Consider the following 24,953-nt stretch of genomic DNA (forward strand, 5'->3'; position numbering starts at 1 on the left):
GGACGTAACAGGCCTTTGGTCTTAAGCTTGGCGTAATCAAAGCGAAGCTTCCGTTCCAAACGATTATCAGCCACGTCCAAGACTCTATTATTCCAAATACTGCGGAGGCGGCGGGCCTGATGGACGCAGTTCTCAAATGAGACCTCGTTTTCGTTTTGACTTTTAATTCGTTTCGAAACAAACGATCGGAATTTCCCTCATTGAAGTCACCGAAGCCCCACGGGCCTGATCACGCAAATGCGTTAGATTCTTCGCGTCATTTCCTTTGGCGTAAGGTATTGCTCATGAAGAATATCGCGAGCAGCGAGCTCCTCCGACGTCCTGGCCGTGTGACCAAAAATGCATTTAGATGCATTAGCATACAATTTATCTGTGCGCATACACTCGAGCACTACTCGAAATGGTCTATATAATTTTTCACATCCTACCGACCCTGCCCCGCACGACTATGGACAAAAAATTCATCAAAATAAGTCTGTGCATAACCTCAATGAGGGCGGAACAGTTGCGTCACTAGACGATTAAATGTCGCCGGGGCGTTGGAAATCCCTTGTTGCATAACCAACCACTCCCATGGCATACTGCCTGAGTTGCGCTGTAAGCGAAATATCGCTAGCTCGCATGAGCAGTTGGTAATAACCATCGACTACGTCAAGTGCACTGTACATTGTACATCCCACCACAATGTTCTGGAGAACATCCTTTCTAGGAATGGGGGTTTGTGCAGGTATAGTGACAGCATAAGAAAAGCTTATTATAAGCAGTACAATGTGCCATTTGCCATTTGGCTTTCTGACTCAAAATGTCGGTGTCGAACGGGGAGATTTGCTTTGTCGTACCATTCCAGCCTCGTGCCTAGCTCGGAAAAATTGTCAATGTTGTCACACTGTTTCCTTGGTAAAGGCCACTGTCGTGTGACAGAGTATTTGTTTCCAGGGATTAAGTCAATTTCATGACGGACACCTCTATCCGGGGGTAAACAGATGGTATATTTGACAGATCACATCTTAAAATTCTTAATCAAGGAATAAAATGGATCTGCGGATCTTTAAGGATTGATGATCCACTCCGCGCACTAAGTGCAGCTTCTGTGTCATCCAGGACAACTTCGTCCAGAAGTGACGATGAGTTTAACTTAATCGTTGGTCGACTGACCACCGTCTCAAGAAGCCGCCAGCCTTTAAGGCTCGACCGCACTCATCACTAGACATTTTGTCTTTCTCCAGAAGAGCATGTTACGAAGGGATTGCCGCAAGGCTCAATTCGCCCTCGATTTTACCGGTTACACCATTTACAAGCATATTCTATTCCTTACTCGTATCACTTTGTGAGGGTATAGATACTTTGCATCTCGCCTGCCTTGGAGTAGAGACAATACGCCTCTTAGAGGCCGGCACATTCACGTCTTCAAATTTTCAGCCTGTATAAGATCTATACCAGAGCTGGTGTCTACTTCGACATCCGACAAGGAGTTAGAAAACTCAGCTTCCTTGTCCACATGTCACTTCACGTGCATTAGAAGAGTTTGACACGAAATGCCCTAGCGAACCGCCAATAGTGTCACTGCTGACACTCAGTATGGTGCCACCTCGGCCGAACAAACTCGGTGGACTTAGACTTGCCACTCCACGTTTCTCAGGGATATTACACCCTTGATGACTCGGTCTAAGGCCAACAGCTTTCAGCATTCATTGAGGCGTTTTTACAACGAGTGTCACTCGACGGAATACGTGCCGTTCCACTTAATTCTGTTGCGGGCTCAAACTTAATGTTTTCAACATTGGGTTTATTAACTTAGACATTCCAATGTCTAACCCACTGACAGATTTAGTCAGTCATTCGCACCAATAGCGTTTCTTGTTGCCTAGCAAAGGTGGGCTCATTACTCTTCGAAACTTTGCTAGGAACATTGCGTGTGACGCTTAAGGTTTTAGACCTTCAATCGATCCATGGCTCTTGGCGTTCAAGCCAGGCCATACCAAGGATGAGATCATATCTCGAATCCAATCAAGGACGAGACCACGTTGCATACTGTCAAAGCCAAGAAACTTTATGCGTAAGTTCAAAGGAACTCTAGGAAGAGTGACACGAGCCCCAGTCGCTACGCGAACAGTGATTGAATTACTTTCATGCGCTTTAAGTCCTAAACGTATTGTTGACTTCTTACAATCAAAGACGTCGAGCATAATTGCAAGACGCTCCTGAGCAAATTAAAACTGACCATGGCTTATCAAAGTCCATTCACAGTCGCTTGAGCGACTAACAAGCCAGGCTTGTACTCACGTCCCGTGCCATTACGCAAAGAGCTAATTGGGGTTAGGTCATGTCTACTCTCACCTCCGAGAGTTTTAATAGAGCCTAGGTCTTCCCCGGTTACTGGGTACCGACGTTTTTCGCACCGTACCAGATTTCTGGTATATGTCGGAATTGGTGCTCGTTCGAGCTTAACGAGTATTTAGTTGGGGACAGGCCAGACGTAAATTTTTCTTGCTTCCGCACATAAAACATCTAATGATTTCATGCTGTTCCACAGCTTGAAGTGCCTCTTCTCCTTCCTCAACAAGGCTTAGATCCATGGGTTCCGGTCTATTAGATGGTACCCATGTGCTCGAAGAGCTTGTTTGGTAAATAGGCGTGCTAACGCGAGCAGACTTAAAGTCGAACTCGGTGCGTAGCGCTATGGCAACTGCCTCTTCATAAGTAGCAGGATGAGATCGGATTAATTCCGTCCGGGCAACGCGCCTTCATTGAGACCCCCCATAAAGATGGTTCCTACAATTGCTTCTTGCACCGGGTCTTGATGCGTAGATGCAATGAGAAATCTCAACTCCTGGACAAAGTCTCCTAGGGTTCTTTTACCCTGTCGAGTCGCTAGGAGCCGTGCTCGCATGCGAAAAGCCTGATCAGGCGGTGCAAACATGCTGGTCATTTGCTGTTTCAGCGAATCCCATGAGGGAAAAGCGTCATTTATGGACGTGCTGCACGATAGTGCCCGCTCTACCTCCAAGTTTGGAAATAACCATAGCCACCTTTTGCCGTTCTGTTAAGAACAAGGCGGAATCAATGGACATTTCCATCTGCTCAATCCAAAAAGGGAGATTTTCTCCCTCTTTTCCCTCAAATGTCTTCACATTTACATTTAGAGGGCGAGCCCTCGGCTCTGAGTCAGGTACAGAGATATACCGAGTTGGCATAGAAGCCGCAAAGTGGTCCTACCTGACCGACCAGGGAGGTTTCGTTCCGCATGAAGGCTTCAAGCCTTGCATTTAGGACCTCTGGTTCCTGGGAAATAATAAATTCCACGCGTTCAAGCTCGAATAAGGTTTTAGGCTTGTCATAAGCGGCGCGTTGCGCTTCTGACAACTCTGGAACCTCTTCCATTTTCGTGATGGATTAGTTTTGTAAAGACTCAGGCGTAGATTGACTACGAGTGCTACCGAGTGTAGCGGAGCTACCTCGTCCCTTAAGTCAGAGAAAGAATTTTAGCCTCAGAGAGCCTCTTCGTTCAATAGAACTATTGGGTTTAACAACTTAGGAATTCGTACAAGCTATTAGAGCTTAATGAATCCTAGTTCAAGGGTTCAGGGGTTCGTAGAACCAATGTATCTCAGAAAGGCTTCTATCTGTCACAGATCAATGCGCAAGCCTTAAAAAGACACTAGACGCTTTAAGAACAAAAGGGGAACTCAACTTTTTTAATTAATTAAATCTTTAGACCTTACCGTACCTAATTTTAAGATAAATTTTGGTCGCCAGATAAAGATCTGGCGGCGACCACATTTGTTACCCATAATACAATGGGATTTTGATAATCAACTATTTTAAAGTAAAATAAAGGGTATTTTACCCACATAGTAAATGTACCACAACAACGGCTTTCCAACCAATGTGTGCCTCATTACAGAGGCAGTCAAAAACACGTCCATTTGGGCGAGCGCGCGTAGACAGGCACAACCGCGTCCCTGATTGCGCATGAAATGCAACGTCAACATTTGTTGGTATTCCTTATGTCTAACATTAACACCATTTTGTTCGGTATTGAGGTTTCGACCTCCAAGCGATACGGAGCCTTACATTCGACCAGCACCATTTGTTGGACACATTGCTGAGCTCTATATGTAGGCGGGCACGTCGTAATGCGGCCACGCTCTACTTAGACACACACCCTAGCACAGCGAGGAAGCGGTTTAACCAGCTTCTCTTGCGCGCAGTGAGGTAGTTGTGTGGGCGCGCAAGCGACCTCACCCAACGCACTAAGTACTCCGGTTAACTGTCGTCACGGGAGCGGTAATCCGGCTCCTCGTGCGCACTTACCAAGCAGGATGTAGTTTTCAGACTGGTTTATATTTTTAATCATATTAAATACAAGTACCTATTTTTACCAATCGAAATGTCATCTCTATAGATAACAATATGTATTGCGAGCGTATCTTTCTAGATACCTCGCGTAACGGATGACGCTAGGCGTCATCCCTCGTAATGTGAATGCACCGATGTGCATCACATACACAAGGGTTGGTCACAAATGTGCACCACACCCGAGTGCTGGGTCTAGTTACTATAATTTAGTAATTGACCATCCCCTTAAGTACACCAAGTGTACTTAACGGGAACTGTGTTACATTCGGGCAACTTTAGCCCGTTACACTCTAGGCACGTTTTTTAAATTGTTATGACATAGGCGGCCAATATACTAATGGCATAAGGCCTTTCGGTGCGCGTTCTCTTTTAGCAACGCCAAATAGGCAGCCTCCGCATGTATAATTAGCTGTACTCGAAATAGCGGGACCAAGCCGGGCACATTCTTAGACTCGGCTTTGATATTGTCGATTACCAGATCAGGAGCAAGCTTGGTATGAGCGAGCGTAAATTTTTATGCATACGCCAACAGCTGACGCTTACCTAAATGTAGCGATAGTGTGAACGACTATCAGTAGACAGCGAAGGCCTACATGATACCTGCATCTTCCTACGATGTTCCGCTATAAAAATATGCTGCAGCGAGTGTATGCTCGAGATTTTGCTCGACCTCTAAAATGAAGATTGCGTGGGCTAAAATTGAAGCTTCATTGTAAGGGTGGTCGATTTGGTCATTTTCGCCTCGCGAACCAGATGCGAAGATTTTCATTGATCTTCCTATCCGACGAATTTAATTAAACCGATGATAGGATTCAATTCAGGCATCAGTAAATCAGCCTGAGCCGGCACGTTGATCTTAGTGTAGGCTTTAATCAAGAGCATTCTCATCGACATGCCTCTAACTGAGCGCTTTTCACTGGGATGCCCTGCGTAAACATGTGACGGATTCGCTCAGGAACAACTTACCATGCATCTTACGCAGTACTCATAATAAGTGTATTTTAATCGGGGGGAATTACCTCAAACGTCGCAAATGAATCTCGCGCTGGAACGGAGATAGTGTGCAGCACAAGGAACACCTGTTTATTTTACTTAGCTAGCTCTACGTCGTAACTAAGTATACTTACTAAACAATGTAGAGCAATAAGAAACTGTTTCTTGTCGTCATTATTTTTAATATTGATATCCTTCTATGGCTATTATGGCGGTAGGCTCCGAGCCACGTAGACCTTTATCCAAATGTAAACTAGAATCGGTTGCCGCACTCGATCTTTACAGCCTTACCAAATATACATCAGCCAAAGGATCATACTTCCCTAAAATTTTACTTAGTTAAATTGTATACCAACTGGCATTCTTTCTTAATTTTAATAACGACCTGGCAATAAAATTCAATTTAAATAACTATATAAAATATTCAAAACATAACTACCCTACGTTCTTCCGATCACTTTCTTAAAATGGACCCGCAGCAGTCGACAATGTTTACAACGTTATCGGAATGGCGCCGGGACCTCTTGTGTGGAATGGGGGTAAATTACGACTGAATTAATTTAGTTTTACTAACCGATACTTTTGGTTCACTCCTTAAGGTATCGCCTATCCTAAATCTAATTCTTACGAAGTATCATATCTCCTAATTGCGCAAACCTTATACTTGTTTTAATTATGGCGCATATGTAAATTTGAATTAAAGAAAATGAATGGTTCAATAGATGAATCGAAATGAGTGGCCAAGGGCTTAGCGAGTTAACTGGTCCTGACATCCTCCCCGATTTGATCTCTCGTTGACGCTGATTGAAGTCGGCGACGAGGTCCTTCCAGTGGGAGACATGGCGAATATTTTTCTCTTTTTCTTAGCTTGCTTCTTCCTTAGTTTCGCCATGCCATTGTACGAGCCAGTATGGTTAGCGATTGAGTTGGCTTTCTTCAACAGACGTTCAATAACTTGAAAATGATCCGCTGTGCCATTATCCACGAATTGTGATGCTTTCGGTATCGGGCGACTTCGAAACCTTTCCGGTGTCGGTTCATACTTGATAGAACATCAACATTAAAGGTTGGAATAATCCTATTCATAGTTTGTGGTAACTCAAGCTTGCCACATTAGAATTAAACATTTTGATAGTTTCGAATGGTTCCACCTTTCTTGCCGCAATCTTGGCTCTTGGTGTCCCATATTTTTCGCAGCGTGTTTAAACGATATTTTGCGAGTATCAAGTATAAGTAGATCTCCAACTTTGAATTCGACCTGATTTATTCGGCGCTTTTGATCGTAATATTGCTTTTGCGAAGCTTGTGCTATCAACAGATTTCTGCGAGCCTGATCGATGATATTTGCTCGTACTTCGATAAACTCTTTTGCGTAAACGTCAATATCCTTTGGTTGACTAGTCCAGCCCAGTGACTTTTGCCATGCAGAGCGTTCCCTTCTTCCCGTATCTATTTCAAAGGAAGAGTATCCAGTAGATGCACGAACCAGTATAGACGCATACTCTATGCTTCCCAAGTGTTCGGTCCTGTCAGTGCCATGGTAAGATGCTATGCGATTGAGTGCGTCTTCTACCACAAGGTTCTGGCGCTCGGTCTGTCCATCGGCTTAAGCCCGATAAGCGGTTGTAATACTTAGACGAACACCGATGATCGTCATCAATGACTTCGAAAACATGGACGTGAACTTGCTATCTCGGTCACTGATATTAACTGCGGGAATACCATGGTGTCGAATGACAGCATCAAAAAATACTTTTGCTGTGGTGCATGCATCGTCCTTATCGTGCACTGCTGCATACTTCGTGCGTTTGGAAAACTTATCGACAACAGTTAGGATGGCAAATCCATTGGAAACAGGAAGCCCTCTTATAAAGTCCATTGATACCACTTGCCAGCAAGCATCCGGTATTGGAATTGGCATAAGTAATACGTTGTTTTTTTGTTAATTATCATGTTTCCGACGTGCGCAGGTTTCCCAAGTTTTGACATATTCCTTGACGTTTCTCTGCAACGATTTCCGGTAATACCACTGAGCAACTCGCAAGAATGTTCTGCGATTGCCCGGCAGAGCAGCTATTGCCGAATTATCATATTTCGATATTACATTCGTTCGCAAGCGGTTGTTGTTGAGCACGCAAAGACGTTTAATGTGCGCAAAAACAACAATTTCTCTTGCTTCACAATCAATAAACTTGTTTCGGAGCTTTTCCATGCTTCTTTAGGCAATTCTGGCAAAGCCTTATTGAAGTAGCTTACGAACTTCTGTTGACAACTCGCCATACGACACTGTCATTAAGGCAGCAACTTGCAGAGTCTCAGCTTCCTCCCGGGGCAGAGTTGGCACCGAGGGCGAACAAAGTAAACGTGTACCTCGTTGTTGGCAACTAGAAAATCGCACTTATGAAAGCGGATATTGTCCACGACAGAATCATCAGGCCGGCGCGAAAGCGCATCAGCTACAACGTTTAAAGCACCATTAATGTGGTGTATAGTAAACGCGTATTGAGCGAAGGTGGTCAAGTATCGAGCCAACTTCGGCGAGACTGACGGATGATGAAGAAGCCAAGAGCAGGCGCTATTGCCCATTTTTCTAACCCCTCTTTTATTGCAAATAGATCCTTCTCACGAGCAGGCCAACTAATCTCACGGATTCCAAGTTTCTTTGAGTAAAACGCTACTGGATGGTCATGTCTATTGATAAATTGCGATAAGTCGCCACCAATGCACGACCCCGATGCATCCGTAGTGAGAACAAACGGGCGTGAAGAGTTAGGCAAAGTCAGCACAGGTGCAGCTTGTAAGGCAGACTTCAGCCTTACGAGCAAATCCTCTTGTTCTGCATTCAAGACCCATGAAAAATCTTTCCTAACGAGATGGCTCAACGGCAGAACTATTTGCGCAAACTGATGAATAAAGCGGCGATAATAACAAGCAAGACCAAGAAAACTTTGCGATTCCTTTACAGAGGTAAGTGAAGGCCACTTCGCGATTGCTTCCGCCTTTGTTTTCGATAAATAATCCGTCACCAGAAACAGCGTGCCCCAAAAAGCTGACCTCTTGACGCGCGAACTTGCACTTACCAATGTGAGCGAAGAGTATTCACTTGCGTAAGACGTCGAACACGATAGCATGAAATAATTGACCCCAGTATTACATTAAAAGTAATTAATAGCCAATGGTGTCAGGGTTATGAATGTTCAGATAATTTAGAATTTTCAGAAGTACCTTTTTTTGAGACGGAAAAGATGCATGTACCATCCAAATATACAACAACGAATGAGAACTTTTCAAAAAGAACACGCATCAAGCGCGACGAAATGCGAGGCATTCCAGCAAGGCCCATCGGCGCAACGCACCACTGATATGTCTCATTTGATTTACGAAACGCAGTGTACGTTTTGCTATCCGGATGAATATGCCTCTGATGGTACCCTTGAGCTAAGTCAATGACTGTGAAGTAGCTCATACCATACATCTTATCGAATAATTTATCGATTCGCGGCAAAGGTATTTTAGGGACGACTGACGTTGAGTTGACGTAACGAAAGCCAATCACCCAACTGAGCAAAATGTTCGCGTTTCCGGATCGAATCCATTCCGAACGAGATACACCTCGTACCGATCGTTGGGTCATTTTAAGGAATGCCGAAGATGTTTGATACCCAAAGCGAGTCTGAAAGCTCGATCTATCCGCATGAAAGGTTCTCATCGACGAACTTCTGTAAAGCCTTTTGTTCAGCTTGTGAAAGTCGAAATGGCGAACGATTACTCGGTTGCACACCGGGCTGTATATTGATACCAAACTCCACCGACCGATGAGGAGGCAATGAATTCGGTAACTTTTCTGGGAATACATCTTTATAGGAATCGAGTAAAGCCTTCAATCGTTTTCACGAGGTTTTGTAAATTCCGACTCTTGATAAATTTTGACACGATAGACTTCTTCAAATTGTGATGTCTTCAATTTCCTTAAGAAGTCAGCAGAGGAATAATGACCGATTCACAACCTCATCATATGGTATGTCACCACTTTTGAACGAAACTTGATGAGTACGTCAATTAATGATTGGCTCGTGCGCAGCACACCAGGGCTTACCCGGAATTACATCATGGCAATTGCTCATTGGCCACTCAATGACCGGAACGTCAGAAATTCGATTATCATCAAATGGGCTATTGGCGACTCCTTTCTTCACTTATTTTTGGTGTTATTAGTGCCTTCGAAACGAGTGACTTGAAAGCCATTTCAGGACATGACGCATTGCAGCAAACTCGGCTTCACCCCATTGCATGTGGCGCCAGAATCGAGTATCATATTGACAGCACGATCGTCAAGATGACCCTTTTAGATGATCAAATCTTTTCCCGTGAAGGAAGCAAAGTCAGCTTCACATAGTGTGGTGATAGCTTCGTTTGACGCAGTCGCGATGGTTTCTTCTTTAACTGACTCATTCACGAAATAGTTGGCGTTCGCACGATCGCGACGATATCCGTTGCCGCGATTATTTTGCTGGTTCCTGCGCTTGTAACACTGCTGAATCGTGTGCCCCAGTATTTTGCAGTATGCACACTTTCGTTTATTTCGACGTCGATTATGGACGCAAGAAGACCTATTAAATGGCCGAGCATTGCCGATTTCCATCGGCTCTGGCTTCTTGTTTAATTCTCTGGCCACATTTTGTGGACCAGGACGAGGTTTTGTAGCGTTGTGGTGATGATAAACACCCGAATGTGTGCGTTCAAAATCGAGCGCCACAGTAATAGCATCCTACAGTGCGTTTCCCCGTCGATATTGAACTTCTTCTTGAGTTCTTGCTTTAAACCCTCGTTGAAAATAGATGAAATGTCAACTCGAGTCATGTCCTCAACTTGCGAAATAATGTGTCGAGATTTCGCAATGTAGTCCGTTAAGCCTTTGCAATTGGCTTGTCTCAGCCGATGCAGATCGTCTCGAAGACGTTGTTGCAGATCCGCAAAGACGAATTGTTTTTTTTTCACTGCTAGAGAAAACTCATCGGCTGAGTGAATTTCTTTTTTGATGCAGCAAGAGCCATTGTGCTGCTGGTCCTCGCAATGAGCTTCCTAGTACGGCAAGTACTTGAGGAGCCTTTGCGTCCTCTTTCCACTTCTTACCGTGCGCAATAAAATATTGCTGTACTTGCGCGTAATAAAGGCGAACCGACTCTTCGCTTTTTCCGCTTTACGTCGGCATCCTTAGCCCGTCCACCTTAAGCCCACCTATCTTTTAGGAATTAGCGAATGTTTTGATTAACTCTTGTTGTTGCTGTAGCATGTGCATCATTTGCTGCATTAGCTCGGCGTTTGAGGGTTGCCCATAATGGAAGAAGAATGTGTTCGGAACTATAAAAAGACTAGGCTCTTAAGTTGAACCGAAGATCCTTAAAAATGGTGCGCTCGGCTTCTTCTAAAAGCGCGTATACCTCGTGTAACGGAGCTGATAAGGTGGACTCTTGCTTGGGCAGGCATCCTTTCTCCTTGGTGAGTTGCTTTGCTAAGATCTTTGCAATGCGTCGGGCCTTTTGTAATGCGTCGGGTCTTTTGTAATGACGCAGGCAAATCGTTCGCAGTCTTTGCAGACTTTTCACCGTACTCAAAGAGGAAAGCCTTACTACAGTAGTATGGAATCTGATTATTAGCTTTTAGCTTTTTGCTCATAAATCTCAACGACTTTCTTTAGCCATTAAGCGTAATGGGTAAGAGATTCAATCTTATTCCAGATGGATTAACTGTTTCACCGTGTTAAGCCGGTCCCAACCTCACACAGACTAAGCGACTATATCTGTCAGGCAGACGCTTAGAGTTACAGTGGATACTGAAGCCACACAATCAAAACTGCTACGCAGCGCTTCCAAAGGAATGGAGCAGTTGACTGCGAGCGGAAATTCCCACGCTACAAGCAGTACGTTACTGGCTGCGAGTGGAATCCCTTACGCTACAAGTAGTGCTGGGCAATCCAACGCAGTGCAATCCAGCGAAGCGCGAACGGACGGCAAAGAAGCGAGCGGACGGCGAAGAAGCGAGCAGACGGCGAAGAAGCGAGTAGACGGCGAAGAAGCGAGCGGACGGCGAAGAAGCGAGCGGACGGCGAAGAAGCGAGCGGACGGCGAAGAAGCGAGCGGAAGACCAACAAGTGGTACCACTTGTGAGGAATGAGGGTAAATTACGACTGAATTATTTTTTTTGCTTTACTAGCCGATACTTTTGGCTCATCCTCTAAGGATCGCCTATCCTAAATCTAATTATTACTAAGTATCATCTCTCCTTATTGCGCCAACCTTTTTACTTGTTTTTATTATGGCGCATATGTAATTTGAATCAATAGAAAAGGAATGGTATAAAAGATAAATCGAAATGAGTGGTCATGGGCTCAGCGAGTTGAATGGTCCTGACAATCTCGCGCTGGGACGGAGATAGTGTGCGGTACAAGGAACACCTGTTTATTTTACTTAGCTAGCACTACGTCGTAACGAAGTATACTTACTAAACAGTGTAGAGCAAATTAGAGACTGTTTCTTGTCGTCGTTATTTTTAATATTCATATCCTTCTATGGCTAGTATGAAGGACTTAGACCTTTGTCCATCTGTAAACTAGAATCGGTTGCCGCACTCTATCTCTACAGCCTTACCAAATATACATCAGCCAAAGGATCATGTTTTCCTAAAATTTTACTTAGTTAAACTGTTTGCTAACTGGCATTCTTTTTTTTAATTAATAACGATCTGGCAATAAAATCCATTCAAATAACAAAATAAAAATTTCCAAAAAATAACCTACCCCCCGTTCTTCCGAACACTTTCTTGAACAGGATCCGCAGCAGTCGACAAAGTTTAGCAACGATGTCGGACTGGCGCCGTGATCTTCAGCTCGTGGGCGTCGTTTTCATAGTCACCACGGCGCTATTAGGCGTGATGTTGCACTCGCTGGTAATCTCGACGCTCACAGACACCGAGTGGCTCGCGCTTCGACTGCCTACAACGCTCGAGGCAGCTCAAGAGCTAGGCAAGACCCTTCAGAGCTTCTCCGAGCGCCAACGAGGTTCACTTTTGCTCGCACACATGGGCTGCTATCTATACCTGCAAACATTTGCGATTCCGGGCACCGTATTTTTCAATCTATTGGGCGGCGCGTTGTTTGGGATGACGCTGGGATTTCCTCTGTGCTTGGCTAACAACACACTGGGATCGGTCTTTATGTTTCTCCTTTCGCGGCGTTTTGGCTACCGCGTCGTCACGCACTTTTTTCCGCAAAAACTCGATCGCTTAAGAAGTATATTGGACGCACATCGCGACGAAATGGCGCTGAATATGATATTCCTGCGCGTATTTCCATTCACCCCCAATTGGTTTATTAACATGGCGTCGCCCCACTTGGCCATTCCGCTAGGCCAATTTACGTTAGGCCCGCTATTTGGGCTCGTTCCGTACAATTTCCTGAGCTGCAAAGCTGGGCTTATTCTGCGCGAGCTACGATCGCGTGGAGACATTATTGATAGCGCCACGACGATGCAGCTTATAGTGGTTGCTATCGTAGGTGGCCTTGTGCTCCCAAGACTAAAGAGGCGTTTTGCCACGACCACTGGTACCAAGCATGATTAAATTGAGTGTTTAAATTACGTTTGTCTTGTCCAAGTTTTTGCTGAATTGAGTAAGTTTCAGATAATTAAAAAAATCTAAAAGCTATCATTCAGCGTGTATCAAACGCACTATTTTTTTTTTTGTTCGTCGGGACCAAGCTAGACAAAATAAATGTCAGAGATACTTCTTATTCATTCGACGCCAGGCCAATTAGGTCTGCAGAGCTCTTATTGGGTTTGACTATCACAAGGTGCGTAATTAGATCCCGAATTTTCAGTATTTAAAATGCTAGACACGGGCGGATTTTAATTTTTTTCTGACAGACTGTAATCGTGAAGGTCTTCTTTCGTTGGAATGGATATGCAAATCTTTTAGATTATTATTAGAGTATACAATTATACGAGTAGTCTGCGCTGGTGCTCCCTCGCACTGCAGCAGCAATTTTCAATTATTTTGTTTGGCGGGAGTTGTTATACCTTTTAACGATTACTTTCAAACAGAAAAAAAGTTATCGCGATTACAACTTAAGATTCTGGAATGTGATGCTAAAAATTAATGGCTAGAACACTGCGATGTAAGAAATAGCTAATTAATTTCAAGGGAAAGCACAATATCGTTCAAGCTAATGCGAGGTTTAAATCAAGCTGTCGACGTCCTAACTGCAATAAGCCACGAAAATGCAGGCTGTTTTCCGTATCAAAACAAAAGCAGCCGACCGGCCGTGATGGCAAAAGGTGGTTCTACCAAGAGAATTCAAGGTGCCTTCCTCTAATATTTTAAGCGCAAATAGGTTTTCATCCGACTTCTATACAAACACGTAAAAACTCGCGGTACTCAAAAGTGATTAGCAAGCAACTTAACGATTTAGAGGTATGCCAGCGTCGACGTCCTGTCATGTAAAAAGACGCATTCTTCACATTGCCGTATTAAGACGCAATTTTTTTTGCGAAGTCTTCGGGGCCGTGTAGGAGTCACTTAGCTTGCTCATCACCAAATAAAAAAATGCTCTTCGATCAATCGCTGCAAACTTTCATGTTCCTCGCGAAACAAACTTTTGCGCAATATTGGACGCATATTCCCAAAAACAGTTTATTATTTGCGACTGAACTTCATTGCAATGTGCGCTCATGAATGTGTTGGAGGTCTCCGCATTGCATAATTCAGAGGAGTGCTATTATGTAAGGCACGAAAATATTCTAGATCGTGTTTTTCTGTCACATGCAACAGGCTTTCTAGCTACTGGTAGCGTTAAAGACTTGCATTGGCCTTGTATGCAAATTGCCTGAGGTCACTTTAGGTTTTCCGACACTATTTAAATAACTCATGTTACAGCTCTCCCGTGACCTCAAGAGCAAACGGTTGTATCAGACGATGTACTGTATGTACAGTATTATTTACGCTACTTTTTTTTTGCAGTTTCCATTTTGAGGTTGTCAAGGATGTAAGAAACTATTTTAAATTTTAAATTTGAGCTATTATGGAGTATTAAGCGGCTAAAAAAGCATCTTCGGCTACTATTGCTTGTCAGCTTGAAAATAAAAAAAGTTTTGAAGCAATAATGGACTACGTACCTAATATCACGCTGTACAAGAAATGACTCAAAACCAATAAAAACAACACTCTTCGCCTTGCGTCATGGCCTTCATGTCGGTAGCTCGTCAGGCACGCGCCACTTCTCGATTCCTCTATTCCCGTATGCGCGTTTGTCCTCTTGTAGCTAATGAGCAATTCTTGCAGCGAACGAAGTGGCAGCGCTTGCCCTGTGCGATGGAGTCTCCGATCCTATCGACTCGAGTAGGCTTTTTGCGAACAAAGGTGAGCGAGCGTGTGGTCCTGCCAGAAGAGAACGAAATTGAACCTACGCTAGCATTTGACGACAGTGAAATGACAATTGAAGATGCTTCGATTGAAAACTTGCTGAAAGAGCTCAATGAAGTTTTTGAAATTATTGCTGCTGTGCCACTGATGGATGAAGAGGAGTATGGGGAAGTGCGCCAACACTTTGAGAGTGGCAGTGGTCTTGATGAGATTGATGAACGTGGGTATAATATTAAAGCTGGGACGCATAAGATTTGGAAGGGTGAGCGCGACCTTACAAAGATTGTTGAGGGATTGGATACCGATTCGGCCCAGATTCTGCAGCGTATCCTGCTCCACACGCTTAATATTGAGAGAAAAGTGCGTGAGATGCTCTCGAATGGTGGAGTTGATCCCGATGACAAAGATGAGTTGCAAGAAGACAATCAGGTCATTTGAGATTGTCCGTTAAAAAAGAAGTCATCTCGACACCATCAAGGTATTGCGGAGATCTTGGTCGAGCCCGCGTGCTTTGCTTTTGCTCTTAACTTTTGATTCGACACAGGCAATCAAGACGTCTAAGTCCCGTATAAATGATGTACGTATACTTGCACCATTGATAAATTCTCCTTATCTTATGTTAGAAATAAAGAACGATTGTAAGAATACCTCGCCGTAAAATGCACAAGAAAATGGGCAACATGTAATTTCAGGCATGACCCGAATTTGTGCTCATTACGAAAAACGCATATTTTGCTCTCAAAAAAAGTGATAAATAATTTTATTCATTCTTGCCTTCAGGGCTCTGAAAAGCGGTGGTAATGGGCTTCGTCGCACTAGCTCGTCAGACGCTTATCGTTTCTCGCTTCCAAATGCACGCGTCTACACGCTTAAGCACAGCAATTCCCTGGCAACAAATGCATAAGCACCGCGTGCCTTGCTCTATCGACCCTCCATTCCTATCAACCCGAACCAGCAGCATTAGTTTTGTACGAACAAAAGTCAGCGAACGCACGCTCCGTCGGAAGAAATTACGCGTCAACAAGAGCCAAAAAGGAGTCAAGGTGCCAATTCTTAAAGAAACGTTGCGCAAGCTCTATTTGCGTACGCATCCGGATCTCTTTGGACAGTATCCAACGCAGCAGCGCGCAAATGAGGAATCGTACAAAGAGCTCTTGGGCATCCTGGACGCCATTGAGAAACACAATCAATTTCCCCCAGCCAAGACCTTAAAACTTCCATTTTTTTTAAAAACACCTATCGAGGGTGAATTTAAAGAAGTCGAGTTGCAACTACGCACGACGGGAGGTGCATGTAATACGTTGGTAGAGGAGGCATTGGGTCAATTTTTCAGCAACTGTGGGCTCCCTGAGGTCTTTCAATGGGACAAAGGAAGCTGGGGCAAAAGTGTAGGTAAACACGCAGTAGAGAATCCAAATTTAGGCTTTGAAAAGGAAGATGAAACGCATGAGAACGACCGTCACGAGGCCAAGCGCGAAGAACGGCATTCTTCAGCTCCGGCTTATAATCCCGTGGATCGTAAAGCACCAGAAGATCATTCGATTGAAAAGGTTCTGAATGAGTTAGACGACACGTTGCAGCTTATTGCTGTCGTGCCATATCTTGACGACGACGACAAGCAACAGCAAGCTATTAAAACTCATTTTGAACACGGATCAGGTCTCGATGACCTCGATGCTCAAGGGTATTCACTGAAAGCGGGAGTTATTCAATTGTGGCAAGGCGAACGGAATCTACAGGCACTGATTCCTGGATTAGATGGCGACTCGGCGATTCTAATGCAGCGAATTTTGCTTCATACCGTCGATATTGAAAAGCGTCTCGAGAACGTCATTGCTCAAAGCTCCTTGGACGTTACGAGATTCACTGCGGAAGCTTGTAATCAACAGAGCGAGTAAAGATTCTTGGATGACTTTATCGATAAAAGATTATCGCGTTATGTGGGCATTTACAATGAATTAATTGTTAAGCACTGAACTTACATGCCCAAATGCACAAAAGATGACACGGCACTAGGACCTGCACCCAGGATTGGAAAGAATAGTGAATTACTTCTTTGAGTCGCTGTCCTAGACAGGAATTAGCTCTTACATAACATCGAGTGACCCGGGGCCGTCAGTTTAGCACGAAATGGAACGGGGTGTACCGTTAAAACATGAATATTATTTCTGTAAGAGAAAATAATAAAGAAGTATTTACGTTGGAATTGTTATATTCAACTTAAATTCCTAGGTACTTAATTGAAGTAATAAAAAAAAAACCTACCACTTAAGTGTGCTTCATATATATGTGACCCACCCTTATGTATGTGATGCACATTGGTACATCCTAGCGTCATCCGCTATGCGAAATACCCAAAAACGATACGCTCGCAGCACATATTAGTCTATCTACAAAGACGGCATTTATGCTAGGTAATAACAGAAATTTATATTTAATGCGATTAAATATAAATCAGTCTTAAACTTACAATATACTTGATAAGTTTGCACGAGGAGCCGGATTACCGCTCCCGTGACGACACTTTTATCAGTGTACTTCGTGAGTTGGGTGAGGTCGCTAAGGCGCCCACCACAAACCTCACTGCACGTGAGAGAAGGCGGTAAATCGTCGAAGGTGTGTGCGTGCGTAGTACGTGGCAGCTTTAAGTAGCGCCCGTCTACACTTGGTGGAACTTGAAATCCTTCCCACGACCCGCATCTTTGAGCGTGTACGTGAGGATGAGCCTCAATATCGATTGGACTCATTTCCCCCCACCTCCGAACATCATCGGGAGTTGGCTGAGCAGACGGCGCAGGGACTTAGGGAACAAGCCATGGCCAGGGTCTTGGGTAGTCTCCTGAGCAACATGTTACTCAGTTGGAGCAGTTTGACGCACTCATGCTCGGACAGCGAAGGGTCGCGTCCGAGGCACAAAGCCATGCTACGGCGGAGTCTGTCACACAGACTCAGGATGAGCTAAGGCGAGAGCAGGCTCGAAGCGAGGCTTTCAACAGGACTGTTAAGATGCTCTCCGCTCTCAGCCGAGGCTTATTCGGATGGACCCGCCCAAGTTCGATGGAACTGCAGCGCGCACGATATCCATCGGCTGTTAGCAGTAAAGCAATGCGGTGTGTCGCAGCTAATCGAAGATGACAGCCCGATGGTGCCGTACTCCATGTCGCACCCGCGCGGTAAAGCCTCAGAGTGGGCTTACTCGGCGGGTATAGCGTATTCAAGGTGTTCCCTTCATGGGCGATTATAAGACAAAGACTCGCGCCATGTGCCAGCCACCAAACAACGAGGTGTTGCATAAGGTGCGCGTTTTCGGGGCGTGGCAGGCGAAGCGATCTATGCAAGAGCATGTGCAGGAGATGCACTAGCTGTCGGGATCAATTACCGTAGGTCCGATTGGGGAGCACATAAAAGTGCCCAAGTTTATGAACGGAATACGTCATGGCTCATCGTGACAGGCTCTTATTAGAAAGGTGCCGTCAACGATGGAATCCAAATTGCCTTAGTTGAGGAGAAATTTTACAACAGTGCCTCGGCGATAGCTTGGTATAAGCCGTCGGCCGAGAGAACAGGTGTCACTTCCATGGAGTTGGGCAATGCAGACGTTGTCTGTCACAAATGTGGCAAGCGCAGTCATATGAGCGCTGCTATGCCTGGGCCCCTGCTGGGGCGAAGACGCCCAGCAAGAGGAATCCCTTTCCGAAGAGCGATGGCAATAACCAGCGTGCGAGACGCATGAGTCCGCATCTACCACTGAGGGGTCGAAAAAATGCAGGAGAAAGCTGAGGTAAATCGCTTTAGCTTCATCGATGGCCTGTTATGGCATCAGCTGTCACCTTGTGATTCCTTGGGAATCTATGTGCCTCATGACACAGACCTCAAGCTGATGACCCTTCACGAGCTCCATGATGCGCCATCTAGTGGGCATCTGGGCCGTGAAAAGACATTCTTACGAGTGTCAGAGAAATTTTGGTGAACGCACTTATTTAGATGGGTGGCCAACTATATTCGCTCTTGCGAACAGTGTCAGCATAAAGCCTGCACCGTCCAGCAGTGCGCCACTGAAGCCGCTACCGATTCCAACCAACTGTTGGAAGTCAGTAAGTCTAGACTTCACATTAGGGTCGGACGGGGCTCGTCGTCTTCGTAAACGGTCTAAGCAAGATGGTTCATTCAGCACCATGTAAGACATCGATCAAAGGCAAGTAGGCAGCTCTCTTGTCCTGGATCGCGTATACCGATTACACGAGATGGCCGAGTCCATAGTATTGGACCGGGATCAATGATTTACGTCTGGGTTTTGGCGACAAGTGCTTGGGCTGCTAGGTGGCGAGTTCCCCATGTCGACTGCAGACCATCCTCAGATCAATGGCCAAACAGAACGTGCCAATCAGGTCGTGGTGGATAAATAGATATAATGGCCTATACCTATTTATGGATAAGATTTCTGAACATTACTATGTAAGTAATATTCTCCAAATATTCTCTACCTTTTAGATAATATATTAATAAACTATTTATAAGTGTTAATTTTATGTAACGATACACCCCGTCGTAGCATGCGTGCGGCCCAGAACATCTAAGGGCATCCCAGACCTGTTATTGCCTCCAACTTCCTTTGGTTTGATTACCCAAAAGTCCATCTAAGAAGTCCACACACCTACCAAAAATGGTAAGCGGAACTATTTAGCACGAGCCGGATTACCGCTCCCGTGAAGACACTTAATCAAAGTACTTAGTGCGTTAGGTGAAGTCGCTAACGCGCCCACCGCAACTACCTCACTGCACGCAAAAGAAGCTGGTTAAACCGCCTCCTCGCTGTGCTATGGTGTGTGTATAAGTAGAGCGTGGCCGCATTACGACGTGCCCGCTTGCAGTTTACTGATGCCTGAATTGAGTCCTGAGCATTTATCGTTTAATTAAAATTCATCAGATAGGAAGATCAATAAAAATCTTGAGTCTGGTTCGCGAGGCGAAAATAGCCAAATCGACCACCCTTACAATGAAGCTTAAATTTTAGCCCACGCAATTTTAATTTTAGAGGTCGAGCATAATTTCGAGCGTACACTCGCTGCAGCATATATTTACAGCGGAACATCGTAGGAAGATGCAGGTATCATTTAGGCCTTCGCTGTCTACTGAAAGTCGTTTACGCTATCACTACATTTAGGTTAGCGTCAGCAGTTGGCGTATGCGTAAAATTTTAACGCTCGCTCATACCAGGCTTGCTCCTGATCTGGTAATCGACAATATCAAAGCCGGGTCTAAGAATGGGTCTGGCTTGGTCCCGCCTTTTCGAGTACAGCTAATCACACATGCGGAGGCTGCCTATTTGGCGTTACTCGAAGAGCAGCACGCGCACCGAAAGGCCTTATCAAATTACTATAGTGGCCGCTTATGCCATATACAACTTAAATAACGTTCCTATAAAGCTCAGCAGTGTGTCCAACAAATGGTGCTGGTCGAATGTACGGTTCCGTACCGCTTGGAGGTCGAAACCTCAATACCGAACAAAATGGAGTTAACGTTAGACATATGGAATATCATCAAATGTTGACGTTGCATTTTATGCGCAATCGGAGACGCGGTTGTGCCTGTTCACGCGCGCTCGCCCAAATCGACGTGTTTTTGACTGCCTCTGTAATGAGGCACACATTGGTTGGAGAACCGTTTTGTGGTACCTTTATTGTAATGGGGCACACATCGGTTGGAGAACCGTTGTTGTGGTACATTTACTTTATGGGTAAATACCCTTTTATTCTATTTTAAAATAATTAATTACTTAAATTCCATTTATTATGGGTAACAAATGTAGTCGCCGCCAGATATATATCTGGCGGCCGAAATCTATTTTGAATTAGCTACGGTAAGGTTTTGAATTTAAATTAAAATTAAAAATGCTGAGTTTTCCTTTTGATCTTGAAGTCTAAAAGTCTTCCTCTATCTTTAGCAGCGAAGAAGCTCCGCTACATCTGGTAGCACTAGTAGTCAATCTCTGAGTCTTTATAAGACTAAGCCTTCACTGAAATGGAAGAGGTCTCAAAACTTATAGAAGCGCAGGGCATAGCGTATGACAAGCTCAAAACTTTATTTGGGCTTGAATATGTAAAGTTCAGTATATTCAGGGACCAGAGGTTTTGCATGCAAGGGTTGAAACCTTCATGCGTACGAATCCTCCCCGATCGGCCAGGTTCAGGATCACCCTTGCGGCATCTATGCCAACTCGGTATATCTCTGTACCTCGAAGATAGAGCCATGGAGTGGGCACTCTCGTGCAGCGTCCATAGACGACGCTTTTTTTTCTCATGGGATTCGGTAATTCAGCAAATGACCAGCATGTTTGCACCGCCTGATTAGGCTTTACGCATACGATCACGGCTCATAGCGACTCGACAGGGTAAACGAGCCCTAGAGGACCATGCCCAGGAGTTGAGAACACTCATTGCATCTATGCTTCAAGGCCCGATGCAAGAAGCAACTATCGTAAATTTTTTTGGGGTTTCTCAATGAAGGCGTTGACCGTTCGGAATTATTACGACCCCATCCAGCTACTTTCGAAGACGCAATTGCCATAGCGCTACGCGCTGAGTTCGTCTTTAAGTCTGCTCGCGTTAGCCCGCCTATTTACCGAACAAGCTCTTCGAGCACATTGGTACCGTCTAATAGACCGGAATTCATGGATCTACGCCTCGTTGAGGAGGGAGAAAAGGCACTTCAAGCAGTGGAACAGCATGAAATCATTTGTAGATGTTGTATGTGCGGAAGCACGAAACATTTACGTCCGGCCTGTCCCCTACAAAATACTCGTAAAGCTCAAAATAGCACCAATTCCGACCTATACCAGAAATCTGGTACGGTGCGGAAAACGTCGATACCATGTAGGTGAAAACCGCTCTACTGGGGAAGACCTAGGCTCTGTTAAAACTCTAGGAGGTGAGAATAAATAGAATCTAGCCCCAATTAGATCGGTGAGAGTACAAGCCTGGCTGCTAGTCGCTTTAGCGACTGTAAAGGGTTTTGATAAGCCGTGGTCAATTATAATTGACTCAGGAGCGTCTTGCACTTATGCTTGACGTCTTTCGCTTGAGGGAAACTAATGCGTTGGGGACTTAAAGCGCATGAAAGTGATACAATCACTGCTCGCTTAGCGACTGGGACTCGTGTCACTGCTCCTAAAGTTTCTTGAATTTAGGCAAGAAGTTTCTGGACTTTGACAGTATGGAACGCTGCCTCGTCCTTAATCGAATTCGAGATATGATCCCATCCTTGGTATGGCCTGGATTAAACGCCATGAGTCACGGATCGATTGGAGGTCTAAGACCTTAGGCACCACGCGCAATGTTCCAAGCAAATTTCTGAGAAGTCATGAGCCCACCTTTGCTAGGAGACAAAAGCGCTATTGGCGCATATGACTGACTAAATTTATCAGTGTGTTAGACATTGTAATATCTGAGTTACTAAATCCAATGTTGAAAACATTTATTTTGGGCTTAACTCAGAAAAAGGAGTTGGAATGGCACGTATTCCGTCGAGTAGCAATTGTTTTAAAAACGATTCACTAAATGCTAAAAGCATTGTTGGCCTAAGACCGAGTCATCAAGGGTGTTATATCCCTGAGATACGTGGAGTGGCAAGTCTAAGTCCACCGTGGTCGGCCGAGGTGGCATCATGCTGAGTGTCAGTAGTGACATAATTGGCGGTTCGCCATGGCATTTCGGGTCAAACCCTTTTAATGCACGTGAAATGACACGTAAACGGTCGCTGGACAAGGAAGCTGAGTTACCTAATTCCTTGTCGGATGTCGAAGTAGACACCAGCTCTGGTATAGATCCCATACAGGCTGAAAATTTGAAGACGTGAATGTCCCAGCCTCTAAGAGGCGTATTGTCTCTACTCCAAGGCTGGCGAGACGCGAAGGGTCTATACCCTCGCAAAGTGATTTGAGTAAGGAATTGAATACGCTTGTAATGGTGTAACCGGTAGCATCGAGGCAGAAGTTAGCCTTGCGGCAATCCCTTCGTAACATGCTCTTCTGCAGTAGACGAAATGTCTATTGATGAGTGCGGCCGAGCCTTAAGGGCTAACGACCTATCTTAGATGGTAGTCATTCGACCTATGATTGAGTAAAACTCATCGTCACTTCTGGACGAAGCTGTCCTGGCCCGTCCTGGATGATACAAAAGCTGCATTAAGTGCGCGGAGTGAGTCATTGATCCTTAAAGATCCTACGGATCCACTTTATGTGTGGATCAAGGTATTCCAAGATGTGGTATATACCAATCCACCATCTGTTTTACCTGCGGATAGAGGTGTCCGTCATGAAATTGACTTGGTCAATACTGTGTCACACGACAGCGGCCTTTATCAAGGGAACAGTGTGACGTCATTAACGATTTCTTTCGTGCTAAGTACGAGGCGGGAATGGTACCCCGAGAGCAAATTTCCCCATTCGACACCAAAATTTTGTGTCAAAAAGCAAAAGGGTAAATAACGCATTGTACATGCTTATAATAAGCTGAATGCTGCCTCTATACCAGCACAAAACGTTATTCCTAGAACGGATGTTCAGAACAATGTGGTGGGATGTACAATGTACAGTGCACTTGACGGAGTCGATGGTCATGCGAACTAGCGTTATCCCGCTTACAGCGGTTAGCAGCACAGGCAGTATGCTATGGGAGTGGTTGGTTATGCCACAAGGGCTTTCTAATGCCCCGGCAATATTTAATCGTCTTGTGATGCAACTGTTCCGCCCTCATCGAGGTTATGCACCGACTTATTTTGATGACATTTTTGTCCATAGTCGTGCGGATCAGGTTCGGTCGGATATGAAAAACCAATTTGATCATTTGCGAGCTGTGCTTGAGTGTATGCGCACAAATGAACTATATGCCAATGCATCTAAATGCATTTTTAGCGCAGAAGAAATTCTTTTAGGGTGCTTTATTGAAAAGCGAGGCCTCAGAGCGGATCCCGCTAAGGTAAAAGCCATAGAAGATTGGCATGTTCCTAAAAATCAAATGAATTTGCTGAATTGGTTGGGTCTCGCCAATTATTTACACAAATTTAGCGAAAAATACTCTGATATGGCTAGGCCATTATCAAATCTCCTTAAAAAGGATACAGATTGGTGATGGACTTACCCAGAGCATAATGCCTTTCAAGCAGTAAAGGATAGACTTATCCATGCCCCGATTCTGGGACTGCCAAATCAAAATTGGCCTTTCAGTGTCGTCTGTGACGCATAAGATTTTGCCATTGGCAGTTCTCTGTTACAAACAGGTGTTGATTGGCATGAACGCGTTATTGCGTTCGAGTCTAGACAGCTCAAAGCTGCGGAAAAAAGCCAATTCATGACAAAGCGTTACTTACTATGAAGTATGCTCTCGTCAAATTCAGAGTTCATCTGCTCGGCTCTAAGCCGTTTGTGATATATACAGATCACGCGTCATTACGCACGGCGACTAAGTCGCCCCATCTCTCACAGAGAATGGCCCGATGGCTATTTTTTTTTCGCGGAATACAACTTCGAGGTGATGTATAAGCCCGGCAAGGAGAATGCTTTGGCCGATGCGTTATCACGCAGGCCGGATCATGAGCTTTCTCATTTAACGACTATCTTGTCGCCTATTCCTAAATCAATCCGTTCGGCTTACGCCAAGGATGAAGAGTGTGTAGCTCTGCTACGAGCTTTAAAGAACTCTGATTCAGGTATTAATTTGCCGGCACGTTTGCGTGCAAGGTTAGATCGATTTTCTACCGATAACGAACTGTTGCTTTATTGCACAGACATCGCGGACCCTCCGCGTGTCGTTGTTCCTCATGATGAGGATCTGAAGTACCGAATCCTCTATGAGGCACACGATACTGTCCTTGGTGGTCATCTCGGCAGAGAAAAAAACTACGGCTCTGTAAGCTAGATTTATTGGTTGCCCAAACTTTATAAATGGGTCAGCACATATGTTCACACATGCGAAAATTGCCAACGGGTTAAACCCATGGCGCATGCTACTGGGCCACTGGCGAGACTTTTCTTCCCCATAAGTTGCTGGAGTCCATTCGTATGGATTTTGTTTTCGGTCTACTGAAAGATCCATCCGGTTACTCCGGCATAGTGGTCTTTGTTGACCGATTGAGCAAAATGGCTTACTTAGCGGCCGTGCCGGATTCCATTGATGGTGAAGGTACACCAA

At 44.8% G+C, this 24,953-nt stretch overlaps 3 protein-coding genes across 3 annotated transcripts; all 3 read left to right on the forward strand.

Annotated features, from left to right (window-relative positions):
- Positions 1-12,210: 12,210 nt before the first annotated feature.
- CCR75_009386 (uncharacterized protein) lies at positions 12,211-12,969 on the forward strand (the record flags this gene model as incomplete). Its single annotated transcript, XM_067967427.1, has 1 exon — positions 12,211-12,969. The coding sequence occupies one exon, from the start codon at positions 12,211-12,213 to the stop codon at positions 12,967-12,969; it is 759 nt and encodes a 252-aa protein (XP_067816492.1).
- A 1,614-nt stretch (positions 12,970-14,583) lies between these two features.
- Positions 14,584-15,204, forward strand: CCR75_009385 (uncharacterized protein; the record flags this gene model as incomplete). The annotated part of the gene is made up of 1 exon (XM_067967426.1): positions 14,584-15,204. One exon carries the CDS (start codon positions 14,584-14,586, stop codon positions 15,202-15,204), a length of 621 nt encoding a protein of 206 aa, XP_067816493.1.
- A 362-nt stretch (positions 15,205-15,566) lies between these two features.
- Positions 15,567-16,664, forward strand: CCR75_008985 (uncharacterized protein; the record flags this gene model as incomplete). Its single annotated transcript, XM_067967032.1, has 1 exon — positions 15,567-16,664. The coding sequence occupies one exon, from the start codon at positions 15,567-15,569 to the stop codon at positions 16,662-16,664; it is 1,098 nt and encodes a 365-aa protein (XP_067817663.1).
- Between the last annotated feature and the right edge of the window lie 8,289 nt (positions 16,665-24,953).

Source organism: Bremia lactucae, linkage group LG10 (genome assembly GCF_004359215.1).
Source record: "Bremia lactucae strain SF5 linkage group LG10, whole genome shotgun sequence".
NCBI classification, from domain to species: domain Eukaryota; phylum Oomycota; class Peronosporomycetes; order Peronosporales; family Peronosporaceae; genus Bremia; species Bremia lactucae.